We start from the raw sequence: 12,818 nt of genomic DNA, 5'->3' as shown, positions 1-12,818 counted from the left end.
CACACACACACACACACACACACACACACACACACACACACACACACACACACACTTTTCCCTGCAGCAGTCATGGTGAGGGAATCTGAGCACGTCTTCCGGGCCCGTTGCCTGCCCTGGTCTTTCAGACTCAGGACCACCTGCTTGCTTGGCCAGCAGTACTTCCTTGGCGGGGACACTCAGCTGTGTTCACTGTTCTGCCCTAGACAGAAGGGGCAGTTAGTCTGCCCTGCACCCACCCCCGCCAACTCCCAGAGTAGAGGATGAGTGGAAACGGAGCTGAAGGAGTCCCTTGATGTGGGGTGGGAGGGGGACTCCCTCCTCTGCTGCGCCTAAATACCCTTCCCCCAAGCACATTTCTGAGAAGTGACCTCTTTGTCTCTGGTTGGCTGGAACTTGTCCCCCATCTTGGGGCCGACTCTGCCCTCCCTTCCACAGTGAGAAAGAAAACATCTTGAAGAACCAAGATGTTGCACATGTTTTGGAATCCTGGCTACTTTTGAAGGACAGTTCCTGGGCCTGAAGGAACAAGTGGTGTCGCATCTCTCATGGCCAGGGGCCAGCGCCTGGGTGGGGATGGGGGTTCTGCGCCTTCCAGAGGCTGCATGAGATCCTGGGGCTGGCCAACGCCTGAATGGTCTCACCAAGGAGACCTGACCGGGGATGGGCATTGGCTCCCCATAGCCATGAGGAGGGGCCCAGGGACACTGCTGTCTGATTCCAGGTTCCATATGCAGGAAAGAAACTGGAAGCAGGCTGGCAGCAGTTGCTGCTGGTTCTAACTTGGGGTCCCTGCAGGAGGTTTACTGGGGAAGCTGAGATTTAACACCTTGCAGGCTGGGAAGCTGCCAGTCCCTGAGGGGTGTAGGCTGTGCAGGAAGATTTCTTTTTTTGTCTGTCACACCCAACGTATCATTTCCGTAGCCGGGCAGCAGATGGGTAGATGGGGGCGGTGAGGAGTGTGAGGTGTGCCGGAAGAAGGAACATGCACTCCAAAAAGTAGGGAGAGTGGTAAAGATGCAATGTCTTTTTTTGGGGGGGTGGGAGTGGGGTGGAAAAATCCTGCTGCTTCAAAGTGGAGTGGGAAAGGACTGTGTCAGGAAGCCCTCAAGACAGTTTAGCGTACCAGCCAAGACCCAGCATTGGTACTAGAAAGTTCCAAGTTCAAATTCCTGCCCTGCCACCAACTAGCACCAGCTGACATTTGCTGGTTTTTCTGCTGAGGTCTTTCTGTGCATCATCTGATTCAAGTCTCACAAAACCATATGAAGTAGGTGTCAGTTTTATTCCCGTTGGACTAAGGTTTACTGAGGTTCTGAGAGATGAAGTAACGTGCCCAAGGCCACACAGCCAGTGCAGATAAAGCAGAATCTCCATTCTTAGCCAAGGCTTTATAGCTGAAACAATGATTTATGGTCCTCTGACTTCCTGACCATCGGGTCTTGGGGGAAGACACCTAACTTCTCCCATCCTTGGTGTTCTGCAGCTAGGAAATGGAGAGATGACTGTTGTTCTAGGTGTCTTGTGGGGATTACATGAGAGAATGTTTCTTAATCTTTTAGCCAGTGCCTGGCCTATAAATAATATCATCACTCGTTCATTCAACACCTAGGTACTGAGCACCTGTCATATGCCAGGTTCCATTTTAGGTGTACAAGCTAGGAAAGACCCCAGCTTTACCAAAGGGAATATGCAGATAAGCTAGATGATTTCAAATAGTGATATGTGTCACGAAGAAAACAAAACGGAGTAATGACTGTGACCATAGAAATCTGAGGGTCTGTTTTAGCTGGTGGTCAAGGAAGGTCTGTTTGAAGGAGTGTCAGTTGAGCTTAATCTCCAAAGGAAGGAGATGTGGAAGGAGACGCACCTTCTAGGTTACGGGGACAGCAAGTGCAAGGCCCGGAGTTGGGAACAGGAAGGGGGCTGGTGTGGCTGGAACAGCGTGAGCAAGCAGATGGACCCGGGCAGAGGGTAGGTCTGGGCAGTCAGTAAGGCAGGGCTGGGAACGCCATAGAAAGGTGTTTGCACAATGGACAGCCTTTGGAGGGCTGCATCAAGAGAGTAATGTGCTCTCATGTATTTATTTAAAAGTTGGCTCTGGCTGCTGTGTGCAGAATTGAATATTGCGGGACGAGGATGGACGCTAGGAGACCAGTTAAAGAGACTGGGATTGCAGAGAGAGGAGGAGGATGGCGGCTGGGCCTAGACAAGAGCCCCAAATGGAAAACGGTGGATGATGCTTCTCATTGGCAGAGAAGGGAAACAGCAATCAACATCCTAGGGAACAAATGACTTGTACAACATAGCAGTAGTTTTTGCAAAAGTAACAAGCCTCAGACCTCGCAGCTTATGAAAAGCAGAGTTTGGGCTCATCTCTTAATACTGTAGGAATGTTACTCTCATCACCTTGCATGGAGCAATATCACTGCTATAAATATTTTTCTTTTCAGCAAAGGGAATTGCTACTCTTTTTTTGTGTGGGGGGGAAGGAGTATTACTGAATATAACTGCAAACCCAGAGTTTATGATGTCAAACTGGATTTCTGTATAAAACAGGGTTAGATAAACTTTTTCTGAAAAGAGGCAGACAGTAATTTTTTTCATTTTTGTGGGTCATACTGTCTCCTCTTGCAACTACTCAACTCTGCTGTTATTAGCTTGAAAGCAACTGTAGACAATGTTTAAAAGAAGGGCATGGCTCTGTTCAAGTAAAATTTAATGTGTAAAAACAGGCAGTGGGCCGGTTTTGGCCCATGGATCATAGATTGCCAACTCTGGCACAAAATATCATGTGTTTACATGGCCTAGATAAATTTTTTTTTCTATAAAACCAATTCAAGACATTTCCCCAAACTCTTTTGTAAAACTAGGATGCATCTTACATACCTGTGCTTTAATATAAATTGTTATCATATTTAATATGATATAATTTAATGATGACTCAGTCCAGGGATTGATGACTGAATTCCTCAAATCTTAGGGATTCTTTGTAGATAACTCAGGGGACCAAGGCAATAGTGAAGATGGAGGGCTTTGGGACCTTGCTTCTGCTGCAACCAAGAACCCCTCTTGGACCTATGTTTTACTGGGTTGTCGGAAAAGTCATGACATATTTTTTTTTCTATGTTTTTCGTTGCAAAAATGCATCATGACTTTTCCGACAACCCAGTAATTGGACTTCATAAGAATTTGAGAAAAAAGGGTTGGGAGCTAGAAAAAAAGTTGAAACCCATTAACCCAGTCCAACTGGTTGGAGAGCATATTCCCGTTCCAGTATCAGGCATTAGAGAGGCAATTACATAATTGTTCATAGAACAGACATGTAAATTTTCTAACTGGATGGAGGGGGGTTCAGGGAAATATTGCTTTGGGGTTACATTTGTGCGGTAGAGAATGTGCAGGGAACACAGAGCAAAGGGTCTTATGCAGATATAGACTCTCTAGAGACAATGGCCACAATGTCCTGTATAGAGTGGTGGGAAGCCCTTTTAAGGGCTTGCTGAGCCCTTTAAGGTGGAGGCAGCAGGCTGTATGTCACATGGCGGTTCATCCTGGAGAGGCAAGATGACAGAGTGGCTTGAACTTTATATTCAGACACAGTTAGGTTTGAGTCTCTTCTCTGTTACTTAGTAGCTAGGCAAGTCATTTATTTAACTCTCTGGTTATCCATTTTCCCAGCTGGAAAACTGGATTGATACCACTTCCCTTCTCAAGCTGTTGGGTGGAGTAAATGAATTCACCTGTGCAAACTGCCTAGCACATTGCCAGACGCTTGAGAAATTTCCTTCCCCGCTCTGTTCACAGGGGTGTGGGATGATCTCAAAGGCTCTTTGAGACCTTCTACCATCTCTTTCTTGTTGACTCCAATTTTCATGCCCCAATCTTCTCTTCTCAGGATGTGGCCAGGTTCTGCGAGCCTCGAAGGGTCAGATTTTGTTGGAGAGCTACCCCCTAAATGCTCACTGCGAGTGGACCATTCACGCCAAACCTGGGTTCATCATCCAGCTAAGGTAAGGGGCTGGGATCAGACTTAGGGGAGTCTGAGATTATAAGAAAACACAGTAACAGGACCAAGGGCCCTGGATCCTGGTGACTCAGGGCTAACCATCAGCACTTTATCCTTAAAAGCAGAAAATGAATATTGGAGCCTTTTTCTTCCCCACTCAGTGATTCCAAGTGGAATGAGGTCAAAACTATAGCCAGTGAAATGCTTGCCATTCACCGCTCTAGAACAGTGGGGCTCCGATGACGTCGACAGCAATCCACCCGTCCACAGATCTTTACTAAGTCTCTCTATTCACCCAGTACTGGGCTGGATTCTGTGGGAGAGCAGTGAAGAAACAAAAGACACAGGTCTGCCATTCAAGGAATTTACACTCTGGATTGGGGTTTATAGTCCTCACAGCTCCTTTTATTGCTGTTCTCAGAAAACAACCACCACCACCCTTGCAACAAATGAACCAATTATCTCACTTGTGTGGAAGACAAGTTGCTTCTTTTGTGGAGCTTTGGGGCCCTCACCAATGTTTAATTCATGCCATAGTCCAAAGTACAGACCCGGTTTTATTGTTAACTATAGATAAACAACACAAGAGAGTCCTGTTTTGTGAGAACTGTTAACTGCTATGTCCTAGCGCCTGGAACAATGCATGGTACACACCATAGGTGCTTGATAGATACTTGTTGCATAAATAAATGTGGAAAGAACTGCTCTCTCCCCTAGTGTATCTCTCCTGGCAAACTCCTCTCCTTTTCCTCTCTAGGGAGGCAGAGTGACTCATCCCCCCTGGGGCTTCTAGGGGCATTGTCCACTTAGCTCTCCCATTTTCTAACCAGTGGGGAGGTTGGTAGTGATGGAAATCTCTAACCTTCTAGGAAACAAGCTTTCAATAGATATTTTCTGGCTGGATCAGTACACCCTGAGGTTGCCACATGCTGGTTGGTACCATGAATGGCTCTGCCCACGAGGAGGGACAGTACTGTACCCTGCATTGGAAAGAGCCAGCAAATCAGGTCCCCTTCCCAATTCTCCTTGTCAAAGCTGGCCCTTGGTAGCCAGCGTTCCCACTTCCTGAGGACCTGGGGTTGGGAGGGAGACTCATTAATTGGACTTTCCCGGAGGAAGGTTAGCTCAAGGCACAAGTGAGGGGCCACCCTGTTCCATTTAGTGGGTCCCGGCTAGGTCTGCCAGGGAGACAAGGGCAAGTGTTAAATGCCACGTGTTAGTATTTCAGCAACTGAGGGGCCAGGCCAATTGTTCCCCTTGGGTCTCTGAAAAACTTCTCCGAGATCCAGGATGCAAAATAAATCCCCCCCCCAAAAAAAACAAAATTCCAAAATGGTGGAGGGACTGAGAAGCATGTCACCTGCCCAGGAAGGGTCCCAGGGAGACTTGGAAATAGATGCATTTCCCTCTAGTCGAACCTGGACCTGCTGGCCAGGGAGAATAATAATGACGGGAGCACCCTGAAGCGTATGTACAATGTTCCGCCCAAACGCTGAGCAGTCATCATCCCTCTTGCCTTTTTTTCATCACCTACCACAGCCAGGCTACCACGAAATCTAATTTTACAAAATAACCTCAAGTCAGTCCGTATCTGTCTCTCCTGCCACCATTTTACCTCATCTTACCTCATCTCACCATGTTGCCGCCATCTCTTACCCAGATTCTCTCATGGTCTCGTTTTTGGCTTCCTCGCTTCCACTCTTGCCAGCTCTGTAATCTGCTCTCCTCAGAGTGACTAGAGTGATCCTTTAACATCCTAAATCAGGTCACTATTCTGTTGTTGAAACCTTTCTGTGCTTCCTGTCAAGCTTGGAGTTAAATCTGAACTTCTCGCTGTGCAGGAACTGGCTCCTGCTCTGCTCACCGACCTCAGTGCATGCCACTCTCTCCTTTCCTCACCACCTTGCAGCATCCCTGGGCTTCTTTCAGTTCAGTGCTGACTCAGGGCCTTTGCAGTTTCAGAGTCCCCTGCCTGCACCACGCTTCCCCAGGGCCTTCACTTGGCTGCCTCAATTCCATCATTTAAGTGTCTGCCCAAATATCATGTCCACAGAGAGGTCTCCCTTGACCATGCTGTGTAAAAAGCTTACCCTCCCCAGTCATTCTTTATGCTCTTGTTTTCTTCATAACACAACGCTTTCTGAGATTACTTTGTTTTCTGGTTTCCTTGCTTACTGCCTGTCCCCCAAATCAAAGCTCATCTCCATGAGGGCAGGCACTGTCTCTAGTTGGGGCTCCACTGTGCTTTCAGCACCAAGAACAGCGCCCGACACAGAGCAGGCCTGCCACAAACTTGAATGAGTGAATGAATGAATGTGTGAATGTAAATACTAGTTGTAATATCTTAATATTAAAATTCAGAAAAAGCTGGGATCTCTGTGGGTTGGTGGCCTTGTCTCTTCCCCTTTACAAACAAAGATGCCAAAGCCCAGAGAAGGAACTGATAGCTCAAGGCTCACCATAAGTTAGTGGTGGCATCTTGATGAAAAGAAGTCAGGTCCTTAGATGTTAATCAAAGCATGACTAATAGGACTTACACTCTCTTACAAAGGATTTTTTGATAAAAAGATATTTTTGTAAAATAAACACTGGTGACACTGTGTTTAAGAGCATTTAGAATATATTGATCGTCACTTAGTTCCAGTGTTCTCTAATTCTGGCACCTGAGCTTTTTACCCAAGGTGGTAAAAATAGCCCTAGTCCCAACTTTTCAGGGAGCAGTTCTGAGCTTTTCTGTCTATGCCAATTTGTCCAGAATGTGAGGGAGAAGATACAAATGTACATTTTGTGAGCTTGATGCACAGGCATTCCCTTGGGAATCTTCTGAAAAATAGCCTTTCCTCTCAGGGCCTGGCACGTGGCTGCCTCTTTTCTTGTTTCTTGGAATTGGGTGCTCAGGGTCATTTCTGCTTTTTTGATGTAATGTAGCCCAATATTTCTAAGCCCAAGACCCCTTTCAGGTAATCACAGATTTATCAGCTCTCTCCTAATTCTGAAATTCTGATGTGGTGCTACTCTTTGTACTCTTGGGGGTGAGCATTATTGTTACCAAGAAGATAATTACCCTCTGATCTTTCCATCCAACAGAAGAGAGTGCAAAGTTCTTTTTTCCTTTACTCAGTTTTGCAAGACAACATATGCTTTTTCCATTCTCCAACTGTGAAGTTACAATATAGTATCTATTCAGTCATCTGCTCAACAACATGTACTTTGCATCTCAGAGTGTATGGCACTGTGTTGGGCGCAGTGGAATAAGACAGATGTCCCCCTCTACCCTCAAGGAATTTGCCTACCAAAAAGTCAAGGAGATAAAAATGAGACATAAAAATGTGCTTATAATTATGAAGAAAACAAGGGCTCTTTTTTTAGATAGAATTGTCAGGGAAGCCTCTTGGAGGGGGGAATATTTAAGCTGAGGCCTGAGGATAGGAAGTAGCCAAGCATGCAGACTGGGGGGGGAAAGTACCCCTGGAAGAGGAGCCAGCACGTGTAGAGGTTCTCTGAATGCAATATGGCACCCCTTTAGCTGGACACATACTGTGTGCATGCGCGTACACACACACACGCGCACACACACACACACGCACACGCACAGTATACATACACACCTCTCTCCACTAAAAGAAATTCATCTGACCTCAAGTTCTCCAGGACCACTTTCCTATCAGATCAGTCCAATGGCATCGCTCTTCCAGAGACCTGTTCGTCGTCATACCTTGAACTTGCCCAGGGGTCTCAGGACTCTCTCAGGCCCACCTATTACCTGCCGTCACCCTCTCCACCCACAGGTTTGTCATGCTGAGCCTGGAGTTTGACTACATGTGCCAGTATGACTACGTTGAGGTCCGTGACGGAGAGAGCAGCGACGGCCAGATCATCAAGCGTTTCTGCGGCAACGAGCGGCCGGCCCCCATCCGCAGCACAGGCTCCTCCCTCCACGTCCTCTTCCATTCTGACGGCTCCAAGAATTTTGATGGCTTCCATGCCATTTTTGAGGAGATCACAGGTAAAGGCCCCAGAGACAAATGGAGCATTTTGTGGCTGCGCTCCAGACAAACGTCTTTCTGTGTACCACCCCTCTCTCTGCTCCGCTCTATTAAAGCCCAGTGTGCTGGGTTCTCAGAAGGACTCGGACATTGAGAGGGAGGAGAGAAATGGTTGAGGTGTATTTCAGAAACGCTCACCAGACCCAGAACTAGGAATTATTATCTCCTTTGTACAAATGCTGGAGCACAGAGAGGCTGAGTAATTCGTCCGAGGCCACACAGCTGTGGGAGTGGAAACAGAGATGTATTACACACAAGCAGTTTGGCTCCAGAGCTCACTGTAGGGGCCCTCTCATGGTTAGGATTAGCTTTGGATTTCTGGCAAATTAAGCCATATGACGTGGGGTAAATTCTTCTACATCTCTGGGCCTAAATTTTTGAATCGGTGAGAAAGGGAATAACCATGGAACCTGCTCGATTAAGGAGGCTCTGGGAGGCAAAGGTGAAGAGCTGCACACGGTGTTTGGTACGTAGGAAGCGCCCAATAACTGCTCTACACACGTGTGCCCTCAGCCTCCCTTTGTCACCGGGAAGCAGGCATGCAGATTATAGGTAAAATAGGTATTAGAAGTCTTAAACTACAAAGGCAATGCCACCTACTTCATGAGTAATTCGAAGCCTGACTTCACCTCCTGCCCTCGTTGTGTTAGGAAGTAGGATTTGACCAAAATGAGCAAAGGGCTCAGTCCTAAGGAACCAGTCCAGCTCTCACTGGTCTGGGATTGGATTGCATCAGGCTTTGCCAAGTAAGCTCAGGCTTACAGTTCCATTTATTTAAATACTGAATTAAAAAGACACTGAAATGGCACTTTGATCATTAAGGCTTCCTTATGGAAGGAGGGTATGATACAAAAAAATGCCTCTCCCGGGAGGTGGGTGGTAGTGGCATCAGTCTTTCTTCAGCCCTGTCCTTTCAGCAAGAGCAGCAGAGAACCCCCTTCCCCAACCCACCCTTCCCTTAGAATGTTCCCAGTGCGGTCTCAGCAGTTGCTCCTTATACTCTATGGTCCAGCCTCCTTTCGAGGATCGCCCCTGGGAAGCTGTGCAGGGCCTGGGCGTGGCTTGCCAGTTTAGATGCTTTGCTGCTGTGGGGTGGTCGGCCTGATGCTGAGTCCTCACCCCTGAGTGACACCCTGTCGGCTGAGGCTAGCAGGGCACACTTGAGATGCATCTGTGGGTATTTATGGCAGCCAGCAAGAGCTAGCTGTCAGGGGAGCCAGCTGGAAGCAGTGGTGGCTCACCAGCTTGTGACCCTGTGACTGTGGGGAGGTCAGGAGGGTCTCTTCCTCCTCCAAGGTGGGCACCTCAGCCTCCCCTGGAGAATGCTGGGAAGCACTGGTCTGCGTTGTCAAGTAGACGGTAGAGCTTCCTGTTCCTCAAACATCCCGTCCGTCCACTGTACTCAAGTTATCCCCTGTGGCTAAAGTTCCCCCCCCCCATCAAATCCCAAACTCCAGGGCCGTATCAGATTTCTCCTCCTCTGCTAAGCACTTTCTCTTATTCCATAGGGCTGTAGCTTTGACTTTTTTTTTACTGTCATGTAACACTTTTTTTTTCTGTTTTCTGACACTAACTGAGTTATGCTTCAGATTATAGTTGTTGTATACTTTTCTTTGAAAAGCTTTGATCTGGTAAGTAGGCCCTCTGTTCATTTCTGTGTTTCTCTGGTGCCTTACACAGAACAAGGCCTCAACACAGGCTTGTCGAAGTGAGTCGAATAATATATTTCTTCTCCGGGGAGAATGAACGTAGGATTTTGGAAGCAGACCACTGCTTCCAAAAGGGTTTTCTGTAGAAAAATGCTCCCCGAGACATGCTGTAAAATTCAGGTTAAATCAGCTTGGGAAAGGTAGATTATTATGTGCATTCTTAGAAATTCAGAGCACACATTGAAGCATGGAACATTCTGAGAAGTTCTGCAGAAGAGAAATCTGGTTAATTGGCATTTAACACCAGTAGTGTTTCCCCACCACATTTGAGCCCAGAACTCTTAACATCTCAAGGGTGTACTGTTTGCAGGATGTGTGTTTGGAAATTTGGGGTATGCTTTCAACAGTGTCATTTTCCACTTCCTTTCCCCTAGCACCCAGGATGCTGAAAAAGATGATCTAAAGCTACCCGAGGCTGTTTCTCTCCCCTGGAGTCCCTGTGGGAGGGTGAAAGCATGTTTTTGCTTTGGTTATGGGGTGCACCTGTTTGGGGGGAACTTAGGCTCTTCAGACTATGGGTTTCAGGAGCGTACTTCTGGGGCCTTTGAAAACATCAAATAAACATCAGCATTTGACAGTTACTGAATACCTGTTTTAGGTATTCTCAAACAATGGTAGCGTGAATTCAATAAAAGGAGTAAAAAACAATCACAAGAAGACTAATAGACAAGGGAAAGGCTCTGGTTAAGATGGTAGGCTTAAAGAAATGGACTCACCACCCAGTGGCACTGAGAGAAATTGCCTTTTCTCTTATAGCATGTTCCTCGTCCCCTTGTTTCCATGACGGCACTTGTCTCCTTGACCAAACTGGATCTTACAAGTGTGCTTGCCTGGCAGGCTACACCGGGCAGCGCTGTGAAAATCGTGAGTATGCCTTGGGAGTGGGAGTTAAGGTGTCACCTGGGGCTGGTGTGGAGAAGGCTTGGGAGTTTGCTGGGTATGTTGTTTCTTGGTGTCTGGGATGGTGTGTCCAAGATGGGACATATGTGGACACTCCCATTGAGTGGATCTCAGGAAGGCGGGGCTGCCTCTGAGTCAGGATGTCTGGTACCACCCAAGTTTGCCCACTGACATTCCCAGCCTTCCCCTGCTGCAGATATCTCTCAAAAAGATATACCTTTAGTGGCCCAAGTAATTGAGAGTTCAAAAACATTGAGAAAGGCCAACAGTAGAAGGCCACCATCATAAACTCCTGTGGCTGAGTCTGAACCCCTGTCCATCCCAAGACCTGATTTGGAGTTATGCTCCATGGCACCATTTATAGACTGCAGTATGGTGTTGTGCAGTCTGAGGCTCTACATCAAAGATGGTAATTATGTAGGGTGACCATGATCCCCAGTTCCCAGGGACATTCCCAACTTATGCATTTTGCCTGGGCATAATTATTGACAGCACGCTCTTTCATACCCAAAAGTGTCCTGAGTTGGATGACAAATTTAACGATCATCCTGTGACTATCGGACCAGGTTAAGTGAGTCACTGAGAAATCAGTCAACATGTATTGAGGGTTCTCTTTGTATTGGGTCCTATGGAAAGGCAGAAAAAAGTGTGTCTTATTTTCCCCTGATGGAGTTTATCCTGAATTTGTGAGTTAAGCTCCAGGCTTCTCTAGTGGTTCTTGAGCAGGCCTGGAATGAGATGGGGCCATGGAAGGTGGTGCAGAATAAAGGGGTCATAGAGGAAAGAAATCCTCCAGCTATGGAGTTCACAGCCATCAGTCTCTAGGACAGCTGTCCTTCTCCTGTCACCACTCAAGTCCCTACCACCTCCTGCCTGAGCCATATCCTGGCTGGCCCACCGAATCACCCAGGTTCTCCAGTTTTGCAGACAGAAGTCAAAAACAGAACACTGGTAGCTCCTAGTCACCTGGGGTCAACCAAACAGCAGAAACAAGAGGAAACTAACTCAAGGAAATGACTCCAAAGCAAGCAGAAATTTCTAACTCACGTTCTTGAAAGGGAAGACATGATTCTTCTCTGATATTAGATTCAAACATTGGCCATAGAAGGAGAGAAACTAAAACCTGCTGAGTCTAAACATGCATCTAACAGGGTATCTGCCCTTGGGAAGAGTATATGCTGACCACGGCACCAGTGGCACCAGGACTGTCCAGCCCAAATGTGTGGCTCCCATGACTTTGGGAGAGAGGGGCTTAAACTCTATGACCAGAAGTCATCTATCCAGGGTCTCTGGTAACCGTGAGCCTGTGTGTGACGTGTGTCCTAACAGAAGCGTGAGGCCTAAAGCAGGTGTCATGGACTGCAACTATCCGAATGGATTGAGATGTACAGAAGAACAAGCATCAAAATTTGGGGGGAAAGCAAAGGAGGACAGAGAATGGCCTAGGCAGGGCTCCCGGAGATGCGACTGTGTGTGCAGGTGATGTATTAAGCACATACCTCCAGGAGAAGCTGGTAAGGTAATGAGGAAGCTGAGCTGGGAAGAGAAGGAAGCAAAGGTGAGATTTCAGGCAAAACCCCAGCCTCCGTGTTAACCAGCAGTGAGAAATGGGATGTAAATCATATCTCAGAGAGTGTCTGGCTTTAGAGCAAGGGAGCTAGACTTTCATGTCCCACTGTTGCCCTGGGTGAATAGGAGGACGCGTGACTTTCTATGCATGTGGGCCCAGTGGCTCCAGTAGCCCTGGAGCAGTCAAAGAGGTGGTAGGTGCAGGCCACTGGAAGGGGAACAATGTAGACTTGGGCAAGGGAAGGAAAAGGGCCCACAGAAAGGATGGAAAGACGTCCAAGGGCAGAGCACCAGCAGTGTCTGCTACAATCACTTCTAATGAACATGCACAGGTACTTCGGGGGCCATCCTGTAAGGGAAATGGTCTGACAACATTCTATCAAGTTCACACATTTTTTCAAAGAATTTCATGAATCTCCTTGCAAGCAGTGCAGATGGAAGCCTTGATTTCAATAGCGTGTCCTTGAATGTGCCATTGTGTTCTACCGAAAGCATCCTTTGCTTTGGTTTGTCACAGCTGACCTGAGTGCGATTAATGCCAGACGCTTAGAAAATTATGCTCTACATTGTGGTTCCTGCCTTGTT

The 12,818-nt window shown here is 47.3% G+C and overlaps 1 protein-coding gene and 1 long non-coding RNA gene across 7 annotated transcripts in view; one reads left to right on the top strand and one right to left on the bottom strand.

The window, feature by feature from the left end:
- The window catches only part of PAMR1 (peptidase domain containing associated with muscle regeneration 1), a 149,299-nt gene that overhangs the window by 110,765 nt on the left and 25,716 nt on the right, over nucleotides 1-12,818 (top strand). For all 6 annotated transcript variants that reach the window (XM_019639504.1, XM_019639503.1, XM_019639502.1 and 3 more), the window contains 3 exons: nucleotides 3,899-4,013; nucleotides 7,798-8,015; nucleotides 10,521-10,628. In XM_019639504.1, the coding sequence (XP_019495049.1) occupies nucleotides 3,899-4,013; nucleotides 7,798-8,015; nucleotides 10,521-10,628 (441 nt within the window). The remainder of the gene's footprint in view (nucleotides 1-3,898; nucleotides 4,014-7,797; nucleotides 8,016-10,520; nucleotides 10,629-12,818) is intronic.
- On the bottom strand, nucleotides 3,621-7,883 carry LOC109381139 (uncharacterized). Its single transcript, XR_002123643.1, has 3 exons — nucleotides 7,796-7,883; nucleotides 5,434-5,436; nucleotides 3,621-4,008 (listed from the first exon to the last, which is right to left on the bottom strand). It is a non-coding gene; the product is annotated as an uncharacterized LOC109381139 (long non-coding RNA).

Source organism: Hipposideros armiger, unplaced genomic scaffold, assembly GCF_001890085.2.
Source record: "Hipposideros armiger isolate ML-2016 unplaced genomic scaffold, ASM189008v1 scaffold_44, whole genome shotgun sequence".
NCBI lineage: Eukaryota > Metazoa > Chordata > Mammalia > Chiroptera > Hipposideridae > Hipposideros > Hipposideros armiger.
The sequence above is the reverse complement of the archived record's forward strand: the minus strand, read 5'-3'. Positions and strand labels throughout refer to the sequence as shown.